The following is a 24,535-nucleotide window of genomic DNA, read 5'->3' as shown; positions in this document are numbered from 1 at the left end:
CTCCTCCAATATGCGGATGACACAATTCTTTTCTGTGATGGCTCCCTCAGCCAAATTCACAATTTAAGTGTCCTGCTTAGCTTATTTGAAATCTCATCTGGGCAAAAAATCAGCTGGGGGAAATCTTCTATCTCGGGTTACAATATTGAGCTTGGGTTACTTAGTTCTATGGCAAGCTATCTTGGATACAACATTGAATCATCTGCTGGAACTTATCTGGGGCTCCCTCTGACCCCTCGTCTCCCTTCTAAGGCTTCTTGGCACCTTGTCATTGAGCGCTTGGAAGGGCGGCTTGCCTCCTAGCGGGGAATTTTTTTTACAAAAGCGGGCAAATTAGTTCTAATCAAATCCTGTTTACAGGGAATTCCCAACTATTTTTTATCTATGTTCCACTGCCCAGCTTCAATCAGAAACAAAATTGAGGTTCTAAAGAGACGATTCCTTTGGGGTGGCCCAAACGGGGAAAAAAAGTATCATCTAGTTAAATGGGAGGAAGTGTGCAAGCCAAAATCGTTGGGTGGGCTGGGTATCCAGGATATCACCTCCACAAACTCTGCTCTTCTCCTTAAATGGATCTGGAAATTCAATATGCAACCTGCTTTGATTTGGAGAGCCTTCGTTGTGGATAAAGCAACCACTTTGGCTGGTGGGCAGAGGGGAGGCGAGTTTACTCATTCTCACCTGCCTAGAAAAAAATAGTTAGGCTTCTCCCCAAATTCAAAATAGCAGAAAAATGTTACATTGGAAATGGAGCTTCAACAAAATTCTGGAATGATTGGTGGGTTGGCCAATCCCCACTCAAAAATAGCTTCCCAAAAATCTCTGGCCTCTCGGGTAACTCAGAGGTCTTTATCTCTGACATCTGGTCAGAAAATGGGGAATGAAATTTAAACCTTAGAAGGCACCTCACTGATCTTGAAGCTCTCTTTGCCTCCGAGCTCCTCACAACCTCCTAGTTAGAAAGCTAAATAACTCAGTTGATACTTTAATCTGGACTCCAAGTCCAAAAGGATCCTTCTCCACATCCTCTGCCTACAAATTCCTAAGCAACTTCTCCACAGCACACCCAAAGCACCTTGCAGCCTATGCCTGGGACCTCCTTGCCACTCCACGTGCTAAATTCTTCATCTGGTCTGCATGCAGGAACAAAATCTTAATTTCTGATTCCTTAATCCGTCGGGGCACCCTTATCCTGGACCCTCTCTGTCCTTTCAGTAAAAATGCTCTAGAAACAGCAACCCACATTCTCCTATCATGTCAGTTTGCCTACCTGGTCTGGACATCCCTTCTAAACGAAATTGACTTCCAATACTGTGCTTTGGGAAACTTAGCAGACACTGTCCTCTCACTCATCAACTCCAAACTCCCAAAGATAGGTAAAATGATTATATCATGCTGTATTGGTCATATAATTTGGGCTCCTTGGAAAGAACGTAACAGGAGAAAATTTAAATTCAAAACTTGTCCTATTGAGGTTCTGACTGAGCAAATCACAAGCCAAGTTACTGTCTGGTTCCTGAATAAAAAAGAATTCAGAAACTTTAGTGATACAAACTTCAGGGGAAACTGGCAGACAATCGCTGGTCTATCTCTGCCCTCTCGCCCCCCAACCATGGCTACATGGGCCCTCCCTCCTCCTAAACACTCAAAGCTCAATTTTGATGGAAGTGCTCTCGGTTGCCCGGGTCCAGCTAGGTTTGGTGGTATTATCCATGATGAAAATGGTGACCTCCTCTTCTCTTATGCATGCCCCCTTGGCAACTCAAACTCTACCACAACAAAACTTTTGGGACTGTTGCACGGTCTCAAAATTTTCTCTAGCCACCTCTCAGGTCCCCTCATTGAGAAATTTGAAAAGAGGCTAGCCACTTGGAGGGGTAAACTCTTATTAATAGCGGGGCGTCTCACTCTCCTCAAGTCTTGTCTAGCGGGGCGGCCAAATTATCTGTTATCATTCATGCACTGTCCAACCTCCGTTTGCTCCAAAATTCATGCCGTCCATCGACGATTTCTATGGAGAGGTTCAGAAGATACCTTCAGATACTATCTGGTCAGTTGGAAGGATATTTGCATGCCTCATAATAAGGGAGGATTGGGCATCCGGCCTACAAGAGAAATGAACAAAGCTCTTATGCTCAAATGGATTTGGAATTTCAACAACAAGCATAACAATTTATGGAAGAATATGGTGAAATTCTACCTTCAGTTTTCGGGTGCATGATGGAGAGAGGGTGGCGCTGCTCACCTCCTATCCCCAATATGGAAATCAGTTTTCAAGCTCCTTCCAGTATTCAGAGATGCTACCTCGTTTCACATGGACAATGGAAGGACCCTTCTCTTCTGGTCAGACGAATGGTGTGGCCCCCGATCTTCTAGGAGAACTTCCCGGGGCTGCATAGGGTGGCAAGCGACCTCTCTTGCTCTGTGGCTGATTCATAGAGTGATTACTCGTGGAGTCTCTTGTTCCGTTGGGGATTAAATGATGAGGAATCGTTGACTTTTTTCTCTCTCCTTACTAAACTCAGCAGTATTATTATCCGGGAGCACTCAGTTGATAAGCTGATTTGGAAGCCCTGTAATAATGGCCGATTCACTGTCACTTCGTCTTACTCTCATATCAGAAAGCAAGACTACAATACTCATGAGCACAAGGCGAATCTAGCTTGGAAACTCTCAGCGCCAAACAAAATCAAATTCTTGGTGTGGTCAGCCATCAGAGAACAGATTCTTACTTCAGACAACCTTCATAGAAGAGGCTTCATTGCCCTTGATCTTTCTTGTCCCCTTTGCGGTGAGTGCGAAGAGACAGTCCAGCATGTCATCTTACACTGTGGATTTTCGTGGCAAGTTTGGATTAAGATCTTTCACAAAATCGGGCTCCAACAGGGGCTACATCAAGACCTCTTTGGCACCTTGAGATGGTTCGAGGGATTCTCCTCTCTCGGCTGGGCAAGTTAATTCTTTTGGCCTGTCTTGCACATGTTCCATGGTGCATTTGGCTCGAGCGGAACAACCGAAGATTCAACTCCAAAGCTAGCACCCCAGACAACATGACTTCTCATGCCGTCGGCCTCATCTCGAGCTGGCTTCATACAAAGAAGGATTTTGCCACTCTATCGGGGGTTTCCCTTCGGGAAAATTGGAATTTGATCGCTCACATGTCTGACCCCAGCAGAGCTCCAAGAATGGCTATCTGGGATCCTCCCCCTTGCGACTGCATAAAACTGAATTTTGATGGTAGTGCTATTGGATGTCCTAGTCCAACAGGAGCAGGTGGTGTGTTTAGAGGTCACAATAGAGACCCTATTATTTCTTATGCTAGTCCGGTGGGCATTGCTGATTCTAATACTGCTGAAGTTAGTGCTTTGTTGTTTGGCCTCCAAATCTTCAGGGATCGTCTCCATGGCAAGTTAATAATTGAAGGCGACTTGAAGACGGTTATTAGTTGGTGTTCCAAGGACAACCTCCCCCCTTGGCACCACTGGCCCATCACTGATAGTATTGCTGACATTGTATCTTCTACGCATTGTAATAGGAATCTCATTCCTAGATCAGCCAACTCTTTGGCTGATAAATTGGCAAAATTCCGAATTTCCTAGCAATCTCTCATTGTTTGGGAAGGTTTCCCTCCATTGTAATATGCTCTCTTGAGCTTTTGCCTTAATAAAAATCAGCATCATTTAAAAAAAAAAAAAGTGGTCATCAATTGGTGTGCAAACCACGTCAGGCCCCCATGGCGTCATTGGGATATGTTCAATGAAATATGTAATATATTTTCCCCTTTAAGCTGTAAATGGAATCACATTCCACACTCGGCTAATCAATTGGCAGACACCCAGGCCAAGGTGGGCATTTCTCTCCCACATTGTTGTGGAGTCGGGCCCCCGGACCTAGGTTTGTAATTTTCTTATTGTATTTCTCTTTTCCTTTTTTTTTAATCAATATACGTACCATTCATAAAAAAAAAATTGACATTTATTCTCCAGCTTGAATGGGAGTGTAAAAATACTGATACAGGGGTAGTTTGGTCATTTGACATTCTCATATGGGTCTTATATGATTTCAGCAAGCTAGACATGTATTTTTGGAGTTATTAGTATTCTTTGTAATAAGGGGCAGTATTGTCTCAGCATCATTTAAAAAAAGGGCAGTATTGTCAGTTTTGTACTAAAGTCACTTGAGTGAAAGATATAGGAGGTGAGTTCGATTTTTTTAGCACTCATTCAACGCAGCAACAAAGGCTGCTTCTCTCCCTCTCTTTGTCTTTTTATTTTCTCTTTTTCTCTTTCTTCAATCCTCTCAATATTGCAATTTAACCGGCACATTATGACTTGAGTAAGGATTAATAAGGAGCATTCGAATTCCAGACCCCTGAATGAGTTCTGGAGGCTGAGCACTCTTCCTCTCTCTCATGTTCTCCTTTCTCTCTCTGTTTCTTTGTATGTCTTCTCAGTTTTCCCCTTTTACAGATCAGATGTGTCGTAGAAGTCAGGTAGTCCAAGACAGTAGGTCCAAATTTTTTTTTCTCGTTGATGACTCAATTGGTCACATATTTTGCATTGCCCGTTTCCCTTTGCTGTACTGTCTATTGTACTGCAAAAATTTAGCTTGCTTTTGCATATTCTTTATTGTTTTTCAAATTTATAAGTATAAATACCTGCGAGATTGTTATCAAAACATAAAAAAGAATTACAGTTGACTGCTTTTTGTGCACCTGCTTGGGTCTTGTGTGAGGCAAGAAATACTAGGTCCTTTGAGAATTGATCCCGTTCTATTGCTGGTGTCATTGTATATTTACTATACCTAATTTTGCATAGTAGGTTGCCTTCATTTCAGCAATTTGTGAGTTTTTTATTAGATCTCATTGGCATGAGGAGCTGCCTTTGTTGACCCTACAAATGTTAGAATATGCCCTTTGCCACCCCCAAGTCAGGTGGTTAAACTAAACTTTGATGGTAAGTATGGAGGGAATCCAAGCCTTGGAGGAGGTGGAGGTATACTGAGAGACTATTTGAGACAGATTGTTAGGGTATATTCTACTCCTTTTGGTGAGTATGGTTCTACAGAGGCAGAACTTCAGATATTAATATTCGGATTGAGGATTTATAAACAGCATTTCGCCATGCCTCTTGTAGTTGTGAGCCAGCTGTGGTAGTAGGGTGGTTCACATTTGGGCTTAGGCTCCCTTTGAGATTTTGGAGTTTGCTTGATTAAGTGTTTGGCTAATGTGAAGGTCTTCAGTTGCAATGGTCGCATAATATGAGAATGGCTAATGGTTTGGCAGATGCTCTTTCTAGGATGGGTGCTTTTCTTTAAGACCTTCTGAGAGTTTTACATATCCGATTGATGCTGGATGAATTTTTTATTTTTCAGTTTTAAGTTTCTCTTTTTCATGTTTCTTTTGTATTGGTCTTCTTGTTAGTGACCTTCTTGTAATTTGTATTCTCCTCTTTCCTCTTTCTATGAAATTCTCATTATTCTAAAAAAGGAAAATGGAGGGTTGGTCACTTTGGCCACTCTGTGCATGTCCTCTCTCTCTCTCTCTCTCTCACAGACACAGACATTTCTCAAAGCTCTTTTCTATTGCCCCTCATCTCTCCATTCAAACTTTCTTATATTCTTCTTTTCTACTTTCTTCTTTTTACATCAAACATCAAATAACACAAGTAGCGCCTCTCTTAACTCAAAAAAGCCTAGCTTGGATGATGCATAATGGTATTCTTTCTTGATTAAACTGTATCATTGGAGGGTGATTCAGCCGTGATCATTAGTTGGTTCTGCTTTGTTGGACATCTGCATTGATGTTTATTGCATTTCTTTGATCAGATTTGTGACGTCACTAGCCGTTATCAGATATCTTGGCTGCATACCATTAGGAGTGCTAATTTTATGGTGGACCAGTTAGCCCGTGCTGGGGTTTCTCAGTCTGATCCTGTAGTTTATGAATAAAATGTTAGATACCAAAGACTTAAACTATTCACTTGGCCATTGGCAATTTAAGATGTGCGAAGAAGTGAAATATGAAGTTTCTGAAATTGGATTTGACATGATTATGGTAATTGTAATCTTCATTTCATGATAGCTGTTTTTCTGCACAGTTGTTTCTAGATCACATGATGTTCTTGGCTAGTGAAATATTTGACCTCAAAGTTTATGTGGACTGAGTTTTTTTCTCCTGCCCAAACAATGTTTGGACCAACAACACAGACAAGGAAGAGAGTTTTGATTAATGCATTTACAGTTCGTGCATTACGTGATACTTTTGCTCCAGCCCGTGCTGCAGGTAGGACTTGCTTATTTCATTTTTATAACTTTGAACCTATCCACAGTATTAAAGTAACATGTTTTGCTTTTGTCTTTTGATTCTCTGTCCTGCTGTTGGCTCTCTGGAATTTAACTCAATCAAACCTACAAACTTCTTTTCCGAGTTCTAATAGACATATTTCTCACTGTGACAGGAATTATGGCTTTATGCAGCACCAGTTTGTACTATGACATGATCGAGATTGCCACTCGTGTTTTGCCTAATATTGTTGTACTTACTGTTGATCCAGATGGGTAAATGGCTGCTGCTATCTATTCTTTTCTTTTTCTTTTTTCTCCTCCTGATGGGTGATTGTTGTTATTATTTCTCATAGATATTTGGATGACTCTTACTTAGCTCTTATTTTGTCATTCGATGTATACTGCCTTTCATATATCTTTCCATCTGAATTGATATGATGTCATAAATTGTTACACGTCTGGTTAAAGACTATTTTGTATCAGAATGAATGAAAGAGAAGTGGAATGAAAGAATACAGGAGTATAATGAATTTGAAGCAGAAAAAACGAGAAAGAAGTGAACTGAAAATTATTAGTTTTCATATTTATTTTTAAATAGCATGAAAAAGAGCCAAGACACAGAATCACTCTTGTTAAAAGGTATATATAATATGTGAAATTGAAGATTAGTGAGAGAAAAGAGACCAGGATATAGATTTAATATGCTGCGAAAGATGAGGGAGATAGGTCTAAACTGTAGACCCCTCTCTTTTATACGTATTGCAACATGTAATTACCTGTAAATGAAACTACTTCTAAGTGAACACAGTTATGCAACTAATCTACCCTTGACTTTAACAAAATTCCATAAGATATCTCCAAATATCTCAATCTATAATAACTGTTGACACTGCCCCTCAAACTGGAGCTTATAGCTTCAGTGTGTTACAAAATAAGTCACACTTTGATAGAAAAATAACTCCATGCAATGTAGGAAACTGGTGTCTGTTTCTTTTTATTGCATAGATGTTTCATAACATGATGAGACGAAGAAAAAAGAACAGCTGATGAATGCAGTTGAAGAAGTCTTTGTGCTACTTAACCTCCCAGTGCTTAGTTGACAATATTTTTCATTATGTTTCATTCTCTGTACCATACTTCATTTGCAAGCTCAACCTGTTACCCTTCTTCTGGCATATCTGCATATTGCTTGCAGGCCAGAGCATGCATGAAGATATTGGACCTGCATATGGAGATGTACAGTTGTCCACTTCTATGAAAACTCAAGTGATTTTAAATGGGTTTTATATTATGTTTTGACACCTGTTGGCTGTATTAAGGTGCCTAATTATTGTGTGGCAGGGATGTTAGAACTAAAGCATTTGAAGCCATTGACCAATTTTTGGCAATAGCAAGACAGTATCATGAACAGGTTGTACCCAACTCCAAAAATGTTGTTCTTTCATGAATCCTGTGGATATCGACTACTGCTTGACTGATATGTTATTGTTTTCCTTTTCAAAAGGGTAGCTCTTTGTTGTTCCTGATTGTTTATCACATTTGCAACTACTACTGAATTGGAATCTCATATTTTGCAAGTTGATTTGGCTTTTTACCTATGCTTTTATGGTTGTGAATGGATTGGCGTAACTCTTCTGGGGGCTTTCCACTTGCTTTGATGCTACACTTGATTAAGCTCTGACATTTTCCATTTATCATTTAGTATCAATCGATCTTCTTTTGAGACAGCTGCTTGCTTCTTGTGCTTGATGTAGATTGCTACAGGAGAGACTGGTGAAAGTGTAGGTACTGGATTGCCTGGCCTACCTGGGAATGCAAGTTTGCTTGGGTAAGTTAATTGTCTTCCTTAAAAAAATAATATTCTTCTTGCACGTGCCTTTGTCCAGTTATATTGACTTAATAGAAACTATTTTACTATTTCTATTTTGTCAATTGGAGTAATTTAACTTTTAAAAAATGATGTCATACAATAGAAAATTAATCACAACTGAAACTTCATTCATTTCTGAAATAAGCAATTTCTATCTATCTATCTATAGATAGAGCATTAGCAGTTGAGGTATTTTTAGTAATATATGTGGTAGTAGTAAAAAAAAAAAGTTACATGGAACTGCTGAAGGATTGGAAAGGAATCCTCTCTAGTATTGATCTTACAGATCATAATGCATTTGTTGTGACAATCTGGAAGAATCAAATTGGATTTTGGCACTTCAATCAATCATTGTAATGAAATGAAGAAAATTTACCACATTCCCCCATCTTTGGTGTGCCAAAATTAGGTGTTCATTTTCAAGTGTTCTGTCATGATTTGGGTCTTTGCAATTGTTGAACCCAAGGACTTAAAGGCAGTCAAACAAACTCCTGAAGAGTGACTCAATCTGTTGTTGACCAAACTTATTTTGAGTCTTTTTGTTGGTCAATGCGTTCTGAGCTGTTGGAAATGTCACATAACGATAACTTTGGCTTGAAGAGCTTGGATCTTCTGCGCTCTGACAGCTCTTGAGGATGATGAGATTACGTTCTGAGACTAGCAATCCCCATAGTAATTCAATAGAACTGCTGCCAGCAATGCCTCAAAGTTGCAATAGAAAGGTAATATAGCAAGATAATAATCAACACAAAGAATGAAGATTGGATGGCAAAAAGAGGGTGTAGTTAATTCATGATCATGCTAGTGTTGTTCAGTTTGCATTGTTGGGATCTATTGTCTCGACAAATGCGTTCATGCTATTTTGAAGGGAGTTCAGATTTATATTCAGTATTTTAATATCCCTCTTATTATTGAAGGTGATTCGTCCACTGTTATTTTGTGGTGCAAATGCTCCTCCATTTCATTCAGCATCTTTGATATTACTATGAGGAGATTATTCATCTTTATAATGATTTAGTAATTAGTTGGGTGTTTCTAGATCTGGCCTTGTATTAGAGGATTCTCTTCCCCTTGGGGTTTGAACCCTTTCTTTAATGAACTAAAACTGTTTAAAAAGCCAAAAGGAGGGTCTTAGATTCACCACTTTACAAATAAATGAGGATGGCTTTGAGTTTCTGATCAAACGGGAGAAAGCACAGCAGTTTTAAAAGAAGATCATATATGGACAGAGTTCCTGATCAAAGGGAGGAGAGCACAGAAGTTTTAAAAGATATCACGTATGGACAGGAAATACAGGAAATTGTGTTTGAAATTAACTTGTTCTGGAGAAGTACCGTTGCTAATTATAATTGGAAATATTCTTATGTCTACTCTTTCACCATTCACTAATGAAGTCCAGTTATCTTTGTACTTGGATATTTATTTAGCAGTTTATTTGCTTAACTATGAAATAAGGGGGTTTTGATTTAACTGTCATAAAAAAAAAAAAAATGCAGCTGGGCAATGAGCTCCTTAGTATCCAAGGGGAAAGTGTCTGAACATCCTACAATTGCTTCTGAAAATATGAACTCCACACTTGTTTCAGTGCCCCCCATTTCCAGCTCAGGTATGTTTTCCATCTCTAGAGCAACCATTAAGGGTTTTATTTCTGCTCCAAAGATTGATAGTCATTTATACAATGAGCTGTAGTTTCAAATTAATGTGAACATCATATAAATCTTATTTCTAGCTTATTGTAATGGTCAAATTTGCATTTTTTGAAAACCAACCGGGGTTCTCTTGACAATTATTGCAGTCATTGATGCAGCACCAAATATTGCACCAGTGCTGGCAAGTTCTGCCCTGGGTTCAGCTGATCAACCTGTTCCCTCTTCTCCAACATCCACAGATGGTTGGGGAGAGATTGAGAATGGAATTCATGAAGAAGAAAATGATAAAGATGCATGGGATGACCTAGAGCCACTTGAAGAACACAAACCATCACCTGCTGTTGCTAACATTCGGGCTGCTCAGAAACGGCTTGTTGTGCAACCAAAGCAGCAAGGTAAGCATCATTCTCAGACAATACGATTAAATGTATTGCCTATACGGGCCAGTTATTGTAATGATTTGGGACCTTCCTTTTTAAAAAAATCAAAAAGTAAATTATAGACCCTAGGATTGGTCTTAGCAAATAAGTGAAGAGTGAGTTGACTAGCATTTGAACTGGCTGGAGAAGGATGAGGACCTCCATTAATCCTTAACTCTTGTGAAAGCATTTAGGTGGATGTGCAGCATAAATATTTTTTTTCGAATGAGGGAAAATGTTTATTACAAAAGGGCAACAAGCGCACAAAAAATAAAAATAAAAAAAATACAAAGCTAGCCAAATTAGCTGACATTAACAACAAGATGTTGCGAAGATGATCTATGAGAAAATATTGAGTCTGGTATATCTTGGTCTAGGGGTAAGAATAGTTTGAGTTTGGGATATATCATTGGGACAACTAATTAGTTAGGCCTTGCAGAAGGCTGATCTAGCAGTGAGGTTAGCGAATGATATGGCAGAATGGAGGATTCACACAGCTTCCTTGTCAGTATTAGAACATCTGATTATGATTATGAGAGTGTATCCTAATCTACAGCAGTAGATATAGCTTTGTGGATTGGGCTCTGACCCAATGGCTACACTAAGGGTTTTCATAGTGTGTCATCTTTGGCAAATCTCAAGGGTGTTGGAGTTATCGATGACATAAAAAAAAAAAATCCCTCCTTGAAAGAGGTGTTGACAGTCTCTTCTTTCTTTTAAATGGATCGATTCTTCTTATTAATCCAACTTTGGGTAATTGGAGACCAAGATGACTCTTTGAGGTTGTTAATAATTCTTTTAGTGTCTCATTTAATGCTGATTTTGCAGTGTCAAATTTACCAAAGCCCTCGAAAGGAGATGATCTTTGGGATGCAATTGAAGCCCCTGTTCCTAAAAGTCTATCACGACCACAGACTGCTAAAACTTCTACTTCATCAACAGCACAAGGAGATGATTTGTGGGGTTCTATTGCTGCTCCAGTGCCGAAGTCAGCATCCAAACCATTAAATGTGAGGTCCAGTGCAAACAATAATGACGATCCATGGGCTGCAATAGCTGCTCCTCTGCCTACATCAAAAGTTAAACCCTTGTCTCTTGGGAGAGGCCGAGGTACAAAACCCGCCCCTGCAAAGTCAGGTGCTCAAAGAATAAATCGGACAACATCCTCTGGGGTTTTGTAAGTTTCAAACAATAGGAAAGAGGAAAAGAGAGTAGAGAGGGAAAGGGCGGAGTAGACTAAAGTCAGTACATTGTGTTGCATTCGTTGTTTGTTTGTATCATTATTCTTTTGAGATATCTTTCGTAATATTTGCATTTAGGGGTCTAAACTTTAATCCTGAAAAGTGTTTCTGTGTGGCTGTGAAGTTGTTATATAACTATATACAGGAGTCTTTTTGTGTCGAGCTATAGAGAGTGACAGTTGATAGATGATATTAGATGATAGCTGGTAACTTTACTTTTGAGTCATAATCTTGTGAAATGTTTTTTACCTCAATTTCAGCTGCTATTAGATGATAGCTGGTAGGTTTTTTGTGTATTGCAACACATTTATATGCTAATTTTAAAGTTGGGAAGCAATTAGTTTTGAATCCTTTTTTCTTTAAAGTTCAGACTTCATACCTCGCAGATCCATTTTCTATATGTTTGATTCAATGTATATTGTATTCACTGTCCCCCCTCCCTAAGCAAACTCATAAGTGAAGTAATCAGGACATGACGTGAGCTGAAAATGAACAAATCCAGGAGGCAAAGGTGTACAACGAAGTTGACAAAGATTTTTACAGTGCTACGTTGCTATATCGGGTTCGGATTCAATATTAAAGCTTTGGTATACGACCTAGCTTACTCTGGGTGAAAAATATATTAGTAAGCCTTTGTTTTAAGGGAAAATCAAGCTAAAATGAAAAGAAATGACCTATGCTAAAAATGGGGTGTTCTTTGCACGAATTTGGAGATGCATCGATCATTTATGGTGCCAAATGAGAAGTTGAAGAGTTTTAAATAATTGTTTCATTTAATTTTCCCATTTCAAACTCTTTCACTTCCATTGCCCTAAACATCTTTACTTTCCAAGCACTTTCCCCCTTTGATTTGGCTTGATTTTGTTGGTTTCCAACCCTCAAAACCCAAATTTCTTCATCCAAAGGCACTTCTACTCCAAATCCGAAATTTTCAATATGGTGAGAACAAAATGTTGGGAAAGAAGAACACTCCATTAAAAGATTCGGATATTTGTGAGGAAATGCCAAATTGGAGAGAGCATTTCCGAACTAGGCTACAGAGGGGTAAGTATTTCAAGATTTTTTTATCTCCAAAGGTATTGTAGAGCCTAGTAAAGTTTACATTGATATCTGTAAGAGAAAAATCAATTTGGCCCAGGTGGCTTCACTAGATGGGAGTCAAATTGAGGTTTTCAAATTTTAAAGTAAGGTATACAAGAAGTAAACAAATAATTCACATACCACCATGAATACCAAATTTGTGTTATCAATGTTCTCCTATTGGTATTTACCACCCAAAATCCTGTGTTTGGAAAGTCCCACTAGTACAAGCTCTAATAGCTTGGAATTTTACAAGAAATAGATTATGACTCTCCTTCAAGTCACATGTTTGCTCAAATACACGATTACAAGCAATCTCCCTTGAGATTGAGCTAGATTCTGGCTCTAGCAAGCTCTTCTATTTAGATTCAAGGTTCTAGATGAACTTATCAAATAAAATTAAAAGATTACAACAAAATAAAAAACTTACACCCTTTTGAAGATTTGAGAGACAACCTTCTCCTTTGAAATATCCAAGCCTCTAACTTTCATGCACACTTTGAAATGATTTGGAACTTGTCTAGGATCAATCCAATGAGTAAAATTGAGAAGATTTGTGGAGTTATGCAAAAACAACATTTTCTCTCTAAAAAATGAATTCAATATGGAATTTCAAAATAAATGACTAAAAATTGAATAGAATTTCCAATAAATTTTCATTAACTTCTCAAGTAAACATTTGGTGGGGGTATTTATAGGTTCCCCATGCCAAACTAGCCATTTTTTACCTGTTTGCAAAAAGTTGACCTGACAATGATCAATCAATGTAAAGTGATCGATCGATTAATTGTGCATAATGACTACATTTTTTTGTCAGAAATGGCTTATTGATCAATCAGTATTTGACTATGAGCTGAAAAAACTAAGTTGTTCCAAAAGTGTAATTTTTGGTTGTGTACTACAAGGATGATCGATCAATGTAAGGAGGTTGATCGATCATGCTTTATGTCCACAAATGGCATTGTTTTGCTTGATTGATCGGTCAATTTTCGTATGCCTGAACAAGTATGATCGACTAGTCCAACAGTGGACGATCAATCATGTTTTATAGCACAATCTGGTGCAGTTTTGGTTGACCGATAAATCGTTTAGGGATTGATCGATCATGCTTTTTAATTCTTAAATAATTCTTAACAGTGCACATGATGGTTAATTGATCATTGATAGGTATTGATTGATCAATCCAATACCAGTTTTCAAAATTGACATTCAAAGCATGAGAGAAGTGCCTAATTAATTCTAACATGTTTTATAGATGGATATGCATGCATGAAACATGTTGAAGATGCAAATGACCTAAGGCTCCAAAAATTTCAAGTTGTACCTCAATTTGAAATCTTGGGGTTGTTCTCTTTACATTTATAGAGTGTTGAAATTTTCTAACTTGGACTCTAATCTTCTGTTATTCATTTGTTTTCTTGTGGGTGCTTATTCAAGATTGCTCGACATACAATTGAAGCTTGCAATCTTGATTTGAATATTTTTTTTTGTGGACCTTGGTTTTTGTGTTTCTTGAAGGATATGCATATGAAATGCTCATTTTCAATTTCTTAGAGCGATTGAGTTTTGTTATCATCAAAATATGCACGAAGTCAACACTCAATAGGAGTCACAAGATGGCTGAGAATCACCTAAAGGGTCAAGTGTATCTTGAGCTAACCTTGTCGGAGCTCGTCATTTTGCTACAAAAAATTCGCTTAATCTTTCATACTACTCTAGGAGCTTGCTTTAAACCATTTATTACTTCATGTAATTTTTATACATGGTCAAGCTTGCTCATGTCTTCAAATCCTTCAGGTTGTTTTATATATGCTTCTTCTTGAATTTACCCATTTAGAAATGCATTATTGACAACCATTGGTACAATTCAAATTTCATGTGACAAACATAGGCTAATAGAATTCTAATTGCCTCTTGTCTTGTCACGGGTGCATAGGTTTCTTCATAATATCATTTGGCAACTAACCTAACATTGTTTTAACTATTTGATTTCCCTCATTAGCTTTGTTTCTAAAGACCCATTTAGTTCCTACGACTTGATGATTTTGGGGTCTAGGCACTATAATCTAAACTTTGTTTCTTTCAAATTGGTTTAGCTCTTCTTGCATTGCCAAATCCAAAAATTATCTTTCTCGGCTTCGACAAAGCATTTGGGCTCTATTTGAGGAATGAAGGTGCGATTCGCCATGTGTTCATGAGTTGTTCTTCTAGTTGAAATTTTGCCTTGAGGGTCACCAATGATTTGTTCTAGGGGGTGATCATTAATGAACCTATAGTTCTTTGGCTCCATAAGTGGTTCATCTTGGTTATTCAGGTCATTTGGGTTCTCTTCAAGATTTTAATTTTAAGGTTGAGATCCCCGGGATGAATCGAAGGGTTTTCCCTCTTCATCAACAGAAATTGGAGTTGGATTTGGCAAATCAAATTCTGCAAGCTCAACGTGCATAGACTCCTCAACTCTCATAGATGTCTTGTCGTAGATTCTATACGTCTTTCAATGAGATGAATAACTTAAGAAAATTCCTATATCAGCCCTAGAGTCAAACTTCCTTAATTCTTCCTTTGGTTCTTTTAATACAAACACTTTCCATCCAAACGTTGAAAAATAAGTTATGTTGGATAGCTATATATAACTCATAAAGAGTCTTGTTGAGAAGGGGCCTTATGCTTACTCCATTTATGATATAGGAAGTAGTCTTTATGGCTTTGATCTAAAATCTATGGGGCAATTTGTATGCATGTAGCATAGCTCTTACCATCCCAATCAAGGTCCTAGTTCTTCTCTCAACAACACCGTTTTGTTGAGAAGTTTGAGGAGTTGAAAATGTATGGTCTATACATTGCTTTACACAATATTCCCCTAAATATAAATTTTTAAATTCTCCTCCATAGTCACTCCTAATTTTGATAATGTCATATCCTTGCTATTTTCTTTAGAATGGTGGAAAGTGAATAAATATCAGATGTTACCTAAGATGACAATAGAGATTCTTACAAGTCCCATATCTACAATAGCCTCATAGTCTACCTTTAGTATCGGTGGTAGAGTGAAAACCCATATTGTTCTTCCTTGGCACAAAATATAATTCAAGCTTTGATTTGTGGCAATAGTTGGATTTGGGTTCTTGATGGTGTCAATAAAAATCAAAAGGTGAACTAGTATTGGATAATTGTTCATTCTTGCATTTTTCTTGTAAATATTCTATTTTTATTTAATAACTTTTAATTTGATGATTGCAAGTTGAGGAGAAGCCTGTGGAGATAGTGTTGTCCTTTTACATGATTTTAAACTTTTTCTCATCTTGGTATTTTAATGTTTCCAACTACATGAAACAATTAGTAGTGGAAGATGATTTTTTCATCAAACAATAGTAATTTTATTGTTTTATATATGTCATAGGTGGAGACATTGTTCATGTGTTTGAAGTAGGATAGACTTGAGGCAAGGGGTTTTCTATCAAGAAGAGAAGGTGCTTGAACTTTTTCTTGCTTTTTGATTTTTTAGTAATGAGTTTCCATTCTCAAAACCAGTTCAATATTGGGATTTTAAACAATAGAAATACAAATGTTTGAGCTTAATACTCGGTTCAGAGTTTTTGTTTGAGTGATCCAAACTAAGTTTGATACTACTATTTAAAATGGTATTGTATGTTCAATTATTATATATAGAATCAAATTTAACTTTAAAACATTTATTTGTTATTAATAGTCTTGACATATTTCCTTTACTATATAATGTTTTCATATACTCTTTGTTTCTTATTAGCAAGTTTGTGAGGGATTAAGTATCAACATAGTGATTGACCTAATAGAGAGCTTTTCTATTATATCCTAATTTTATTTATATTGTTGTATCCTTGGGTTTATTATGAAACAAGGTAAAAAGCTTGTTGAAGTCTCTTAATGTAAGTGTAACAATTCCATAGTCTATTGTTTCTTTTGAATGTTGTATATGATATACATGTATAAGGGTGTATATATCTTTGAATGTTGTATATTATATATATATATATATATATATATATATATATATACAAGGGTGTATATAATATCAAATACTTGAATGTAATTTGGGTAGATTTAATTATATAAACACTATTTATAATTATGTACAATTTTAAATGTAGGTTGAGGTCAGGCTCAACCTTGAATTCATTTAAAATTCTTGAGTCTGTTCTCAAGTTCAATTTAAAGCGCTAAGCTCGAGCTCAAACTCGAATTCTTCAAGGTCAAGCCAAGTTCAAACTTGCATAGGTTCAAACACGAGAGAGAGAGAGAGAGAGAGAGAAAGAGAGAGAGAGAGAGAGAGGTTAAGAAAAGGTTTCCATTATCAGCACAAATACCAGACTTTATGCAATTCATGCTGTGTACATTAACATTTGATGACTATCAGCTCCCTTTAGACTTAAATTCTCCGGATGAAGGAAACCGAGCAATGAAGAAGTACTAGAACCAATTTGAGACATTGAAATCTCTGAGCTTCCTCAGGTGTTTCTCCATATCCATTCTTGTTTGGACCCATTCTTCCCTCTCTATTACAGTTGTTGGATCGTCCCTTTCACTCTGGAACCATCAACATTCCGAAGCAGTGAGCAGTTGAATGAATGCAAATTTCTAATGTCAAATGTTTTGTATTCTGACAAAAAAAACCCTCAAATTCATATTTTCTTGTAAAAAGTATGAAACCTGAATTCTGATTTAGGTGAAGTTTGAGTTCTTACTATAGGAATTATCTTGAAAGAGTTCCCTTTGTCACGTATGATCAGAAGGTCTTTCCTTCTGTCCCTATTTCTCCCTTCAGGAATGGTAACCTGTTAAAGGAGAGAATAGTACACACAATCCAAAATAATCCAAAATACTACATAGATCTTTTTTTTGAAGAGGACTGGAAGCAACATCGATGAAAATATTCCTAAAAAATGAATACATAAAACTGAGCAGAGAGAAGGCCGATCAATCCAGGTAACTCACACAGGAACAAGTGGATTGGTTAATACATTTTATCATGAAACAGAAAAGAAAAGTTCAACAGGACATCTCACCAAAACTTTTCCTCTGGTTATGGACTTTGTCTTCGAATCAATTACATAAATCTCTTCAAAATCAAGAACGAACTCTGGGTCGTTTATTCTTCTATTCCTGTAGTGCTTGGTCAAGAATACCTGATCCATGAATATGAAAAAAATAAAATAATGAATCACACAATAACAAAGATATGCACAACAGTTACATTTCAAGCCTTTACTTCCACCAGTTAGCACCCCAAGCCTGCATTAAGATGTCATTTATTCTCATTAAATGCATAACCCCTAGGATTTTGCAAGCAGCAGATAAGAAAACAAAAGGAAAACAATAAGTTTCTCAACCATTTTAAAGTTACCTCAGGTTGGATTATCCTAGCTCTACTTTTTCTTCAACTGCACAGTTACAGTAAGATCAAAGCACTGTATCTGATCACAACAATAAAAAGGATTCAATATCTATAGTCTATTCCAAGAGGCTAGCTTCCTAGTGTCCATCAGCAGTTCATTGCTAACATGGCATAACCAAGAACTGGTCAAGATAGAACTGAGTAAAGCACTTCTCCCAATCATACCCTGAACTAATATTCTTGAAGCCAGGTTACTAACTAATCTTAAAAGCGGCAACAGCTCCTAAAATCGAAAACTAATCAACTAAAGTATATCTTGAGTCTACCTTCATATTAGAAATGAACATGACAAGGAAATAAAAAAAGTATGAGAAAGAACTGGTCAAGATAGAACTGAGTGAAGCACCTCTCCAAATCATACCCTGAACTAATATTCTTGAAGCCAGGTTATTAACTAATCTTAAAAGAGGCAACAGCTCCTAAAATCGAAAACTAAGCGACTAAAGTATATCTAGAGTCTACCTACATATTAGAAATGAACATGACAAGGAAATAAAAAAAGTATAGGTCAAGATAGAACTGAGTAAAGCACCTCTCCAAATCATACCCTGAACTAGTATTCTTGAATACAGGTTACTAACTAATCTTAAAAGCGGCAACAGCTCCTAAAATCGAAAACTAATTGACTAAAGTATATCTAGAGTATACCTTCATATTAGAAATGAACATGACAAGGAAATTAAAAAAGTATAATAAAGAACTGGTCAAGATAGAACTGAGTGAAGCACCTCTCCAAACCCTGAACTAATATTCTTGAAGCCACGTTATTAACTAATCTTAAAAGCGGCCACAGCTCCTAAAATCGAAAACTAATCGACTAAAGTATATCTAGAGTCTACCTACATATTAGAAATGAACATGACAAGGAAATAAAAGAAGTATAATAAAGAACTGGTCAAGATAGAACGGAGTGAAGCACCTCTCCAAATCATACCCTGAACTAATATTCTTGAAGCCAGGTTATTAACTAATCTTAAAAGCGGCAACAGCTCCTAAATTCGAAAACTAAAATCGACTAAAGTATATCTAGAGTCTACCTACATATTAGAAATGAACATGACAAGGAAATAAAAGAAGAATAATAAAGAACTGGTCAAGATAGAACTGAGTGAAGCACCTCTCCAAATCATACCCTGAACTAATATTCTTGAAGCCAGGTTATTAACTAATCTTAAAAGCGGTAACAGCTCCTAAATTCGAAAACTAAAATCGACTAAAGTATATCTAGAGTCTACCTACATATTAGAAATGAACATGACAAGGAAATAAAAAAAATAGGTCAAGATAGAACACCTCTCCCAATCATACCCTGAACTAATATTCCTGAAGCCAGGTCTCTAACTAATATTAAACGCAGCCACAGCTCCTAAACTCAAAAACTAATCAACTAAAGTATATCTAGAGTCTACCTACATATTAGAAATGAACATGACAAGGAAATAAAAAAAGTAGAATAAAGAACTGGTCAAGATAGAACTGAGTGAAGCACCTCTCCAAATCATACCCTGAACTAATATTCTTGAAGCCAGGTTATTAACTAATCTTAAAAGAGGCAACAGCTCCTAAAATCGAAAACTAAGCGACTAAAGTATATCTAGAGTCTACCTACATATTAGAAATGAACATGACAAGGAAATAAAAAAAGCATAGGTCAAGATAGAACTGAGTAAAGCACCTCTCCAAATCATACCCTGAACTAGTATTCTTGAATACAGGTTACTAACTAATCTTAAAAGCGGCAACAGCTCCTAAAATCGAAAACTAATTGACTAAAGTATATCTAGAGTATACCTTCATATTAGAAATGAACATGACAAGGAAATAAAAAAAGTATAATAAAGAACTGGTCAAGATAGAACTGAGTGAAGCACCTCTCCAAACCCTGAACTAATATTCTTGAAGCCACGTTATTAACTAATCTTAAAAGCGGCCACAGCTCCTAAAATCGAAAACTAATCGACTAAAGTATATCTAGAGTCTACCTACATATTAGAAATGAACATGACAAGGAAATAAAAGAAGTATAATAAAGAACTGGTCAAGATAGAACTGAGTGAAGCACCTCTCCAAATCATACCCTGAACTAATATTCTTGAAGCCAGGTTATTAACTAATCTTAAAAGCGGTAACAGCTCCTAAATTCGAAAACTAAAATCGACTAAAGTATATCTAGAGTCTACCTACATATTAGAAATGAACATGACAAGGAAATAAAAGAAGAATAATAAAGAACTGGTCAAGATAGAACTGAGTGAAGCACCTCTCCAAATCATACCCTGAACTAATATTCTTGAAGCCAGGTTATTAACTAATCTTAAAAGCGGTAACAACTCCTAAATTCGAAAACTAAAATCGACTAAAGTATATCTAGAGTCTACCTACATATTAGAAATGAACATGACAAGGAAATAAAAAAAATAGGTCAAGATAGAACACCTCTCCCAATCATACCCTGAACTAATATTCCTGAAGCCAGGTCTCTAACTAATATTAAACGCAGCCACAGCTCCTAAAATCAAAAACTAATCAACTAAAGTATATCTAGAGTCTACCTACATATTAGAAATGAACATGACAAGGAAATAAAAAAAGTAGAATAAAGAACTGGTCAAGATAGAACTGAGTGAAGCACCTCTCCAAATCATACCCTGAACTAATATTCTTGAAGCCAGGTTATTAACTAATCTTAAAAGTGGCAACAGCTCCTAAATTCGAAAACTAAAATCAACTACAGTATATCTAGAGTCTACCTACATATTAGAAATGAACATGACAAAGAAATAAAAAAAGTATAGGTCAAGATAGAACTGAGTAAAGCACCTCTCCAAATCATACCCTGAACTAGTATTCTTGAATACAGGTTACTAACTAATCTTAAAAGCGGCAACAGCTCCTAAAATCGAAAACTAATTGACTAAAGTATATCTAGAGTATACCTTCATATTAGAAATGAACATGACAAGGAAATAAAAAAAGTATAATAAATAACTGGTCAAGATAGAACTGAGTGAAGCACCTCTCCAAATCATACCCTGAACTAATATTCTTGAAGCCATGTTATTAACTAATCTTAAAAGCGGCCACAGCTCCTAAAATCGAAAACTAATCGACTAAAGTATATCTAGAGTCTACCTACATATTAGAAATGAACATGACAAGGAAATAAAAGAAGTATAATAAAGAACTGGTCAAGATAGAACTGAGTGAAGCACCTCTCAAAATCATACCCTGAACTAATATTCTTGAAGCCAGGTTATTAACTAATCTTAAAAGCGGCAACAGCTCCTAAATTCGAAAACTAAAATCGACTAAAGTATATCTAGAGTCTACCTACATATTAGAAATGAACATGACAAGGAAATAAAAGAAGTATAATAAAGAACTGGTCAAGATAGAACTTAGTGAAGCAACTCTCAAAATCATACCCTGAACTAATATTCTTGAAGCCAGGTTATTAACTAATCTTAAAAGCGGCAACAGCTCCTAAATTCGAAAACTAAAATCGACTAAAGTATATCTAGAGTCTACCTACATATTAAAAATGAACATGACAAGGAAATAAAAAAAATAGGTCAAGATAGAACACCTCTCCCAATCATACCCTGAACTAATATTCCTGAAGCCAGGTCTCTAACTAATATTAAACGCAGCCACAGCTCCTAAAATCAAAAACTAATCAACTAAAGTATATCTAGAGTCTACCCACATATTAGAAATGAACATGACAAGGGAATAACATAGTAGAATAAAGAACTGGTCAAGATAGAACTGAGTGAAGCACCTCTCCAAATCATACCCTGAACTAATATTCTTGAAGCCAGGTTATTAACTAATCTTAAAAGTGGCAACAGCTCCTAAATTCGAAAACTAAAATCGACTACAGTATATCTAGAGTCTACCTACATATTAGAAATGAACATGACAAGGAAATAAAAAAAGTAGATCAAGATAGAACTGAGTGAAGCACCTCTCCAAATTATACCCTGAACTAATATTCTTGAAGCCAGGTCTCTAACTAAAATTAAAAGCGGCAACAGCTCCTAAAATCGAAAACTAATCAACTAAAGTATATCTGGAGTCTACCTTCATATTAGAAATGAACATGACAAGGAAATAAAAAAAGTATAAGAAAGAACTGGTCAAGATAGAACTGAGTGAAGCACCTCTCCAAATCATACCCTGAACTAATATTCTTGAAGCCAGGTTATTAACTAATCTTAAAAGCGGCAACAGCTCCTAAAATCGAAAACTAATTGACTAAAGTATATCTAGAGTCTACCTACATATTAGAAATGAACATGACAAGGAAATAAAAAAAGTATAATAAAGAACTGGTCAAGATAGAACTGAGTAAAGCACCTCTCCAAATCATACCCTGAACTAGTATTCTTGAATACAGGTTATTAACTAATCTTAAAAGCGGCAACAACTCCTAAAATCGAAAACTAATCGACTAAAGTATATCTAGAGTCTACCTACATATTAGAAATGAACATGACTAGGAAATAAAAAAAGTATAATAAAGAACTGGTCAAGATAGAACTGAGTGAAGCACCTCTCCAAATCATACCCTGAACTAATATTCTTGAAGCCACATTATTAACTAATCTTAAAAGCGGCCACAGTTCCTAAAATCGAAAACTAATCGACTAAAGTATATCTAAAGTCTACCTACATATTAGAAATGAACATGACAAGGAAATAAAAAAAGTATAATAAAGAACTGGTCAAGATAGAACTGAGTGAAGCACCTCTCCAAATCATACCCTGAACTAATATTCTTGAAGCCAGGTTATTAACTAATCTTAAAAGCGGCAACAGCTCCTAAAATCGAAAACTAATCGACTAAAGTATATCTAGAGTCTACCTACATATTAGAAATGAACATGACAAGGAAATAAAAAAAGTATAATAAAGAACTGGTCAAGATAGAACTGAGTAAAGCACCTCTCCAAATCATACCCTGAACTAGTATTCTTGAATACAGGTTACTAACTAATCTTAAAAGCGGCAACAGCTCCTAAATTTGAAAACTAAAATCGACTAAAGTATATCTAGAGTCTACCTACATATTAGAAATGAACATGACAAGAAAATAAAAAAAAGTAGATCAAGATAGAACTGAGTAAAGCACCTCTCCCAATCATACCCTGAACTAATATTTCTGAAGCCAGGTCTCTAACTAATATTAGAAGCGGCAACAACTCCTAAAATCGAAAACTAATCAACTAAAGTATATCTAGAGGCTACCTACATATTAGAAATTAACATGACAAGGAAATAAAAAAAGTATAATAAAGAACTGGTCAAGATAGAACTGAGTAAAGCACCTCTCCAAATCATACCCTGAACTAATATTCTTGAAGCCAGGTCTCTAACTAATTTTAAAAGGGGTAACAGCTCCTAAAATCGATAACTAATCGACTAAAGTATATATAGAGTCTACCTTCATATGAGAAATGAACATGACAAGAAAAAAAAAAAAAGTATAATAACGAACCAAAATAATCTAAACCTGCATACCTTAAGGATATCCTTGCTTGATTTGTACAATGGATCCCGAGGTGCATCAATAGGAGGCTCAGTTACATTATAGCACCCATAGTCACTTTTTGAACAACGAATATACTGTAAGATGAATGGATAACTTGTTAATGAATACAAATCTACATTTTCCAGTAAAAAACTTGCAAATACCTTCTGAGGCATCGGTGCGAGCACTTTAGGGATTGAATAAACATCTGTATCAGGTGGAGTAACATACATCTGATGGACAAAATCAAAACTCACATCGTCAAAACATGGAGAGAGAATTCTTCAAAAAAGAAAGAAAAACCAAAGAGGATGGAACCTAACCTCTCTGAAATCATAAACACCATTATCCGGATCAGGCGGCTTCCTTATGAAGAAATCACAGTCCATCAAGCTAATCTTGTGAAACTCTTCCTCGTCAATCCTGTAGTCCACCACCATTTCTGGGTCCCATCCTTGAGTCGAAACGAAACTCTTGCTCTGCACCATTTCAATGTCATCCCCCACCTCCGCACTTGCGGACGGCATCAAAGAAGCCACAAGGAGTCGGTCGTACTCTACGTCGTAATCTTTCTTGTTGTCCACTTCTTCCACTTCTTCTTCCATGTCGTAGTCGTCCGCGGATCCGGATTCCACATCGCCGTCGTCGGCTCGTGTAGTAAAGCTCTTCTTCCGAGGTTTCGGAGTCAAGGACAAAGCATAGCTTTGTCCATGTTTGAGATTAATGGGCTGGAAATTGCACGAAAATTTTGGAAAGTGGGAGGAAGTGGGAGTGGGAGGGGAAATGAGGAATGAAGATGTAAGAAACAGCTGAGCGCTCATTTCCTGTTTGATATTTTGTTTTAGCAAACCGAAGTCGACCTGCTTGTACTGGAGAATCGAACTTTATAAAAGACAATTCAGGTTCACCGGAACTGGATAGGAATAGTGTTTCAAAGACAATTCAGCTGTGATTGGGTCAGAATCGAGTTTAACAATTTAGATTTTTTTTTAAAAAAAATTAAACTCAGGTTTTAAGGTTAGTAATC

General features: G+C 36.6%; 2 protein-coding genes across 4 annotated transcripts in view; one reads left to right on the top strand and one right to left on the bottom strand.

The window, feature by feature from the left end:
- Window positions 1–11,789, top strand: part of LOC137945728 (uncharacterized) — a 43,819-nt gene extending 32,030 nt beyond the window's left edge. For 2 of the 3 annotated variants that reach the window (XM_068791724.1, XM_068791722.1), the window contains 7 exons: window positions 6,208–6,283; window positions 6,459–6,558; window positions 7,627–7,696; window positions 8,040–8,113; window positions 9,652–9,761; window positions 9,951–10,199; window positions 11,052–11,789. In XM_068791724.1, coding sequence (XP_068647825.1) covers window positions 6,208–6,283; window positions 6,459–6,558; window positions 7,627–7,696; window positions 8,040–8,113; window positions 9,652–9,761; window positions 9,951–10,199; window positions 11,052–11,404 — 1,032 coding nt within the window. In that variant the 3' untranslated portion in view covers window positions 11,405–11,789. The remainder of the gene's footprint in view (window positions 1–6,207; window positions 6,284–6,458; window positions 6,559–7,626; window positions 7,697–8,039; window positions 8,114–9,651; window positions 9,762–9,950; window positions 10,200–11,051) is intronic. The other variant, XM_068791723.1, reaches the window with a different exon arrangement.
- Window positions 11,790–16,864: 5,075 nt separating this feature from the next.
- Window positions 16,865–24,520, bottom strand: LOC137946321 (PLASTID TRANSCRIPTIONALLY ACTIVE protein 6, chloroplastic). The gene is made up of 6 exons (XM_068792563.1): window positions 23,832–24,520; window positions 23,673–23,741; window positions 23,499–23,603; window positions 17,587–17,706; window positions 17,266–17,355; window positions 16,865–17,107 (listed from the first exon to the last, which is right to left on the bottom strand). The coding sequence occupies exons 1-6, from the start codon at window positions 24,327–24,329 to the stop codon at window positions 16,991–16,993; spliced, it is 999 nt and encodes a 332-aa protein (XP_068648664.1). The 5' UTR covers window positions 24,330–24,520; the 3' UTR covers window positions 16,865–16,990.
- Window positions 24,521–24,535: the final 15 nt, after the last annotated feature.

This window comes from Aristolochia californica, unplaced genomic scaffold (genome assembly GCF_029961685.1).
Source record: "Aristolochia californica isolate CCGP_79_NKW_82.1479 unplaced genomic scaffold, dmAriCali1.0.hap1 SCAF_12, whole genome shotgun sequence".
Taxonomy (NCBI): domain Eukaryota; kingdom Viridiplantae; phylum Streptophyta; class Magnoliopsida; order Piperales; family Aristolochiaceae; genus Aristolochia; species Aristolochia californica.
This window is presented reverse-complemented; position numbering and strand designations above follow the sequence as displayed.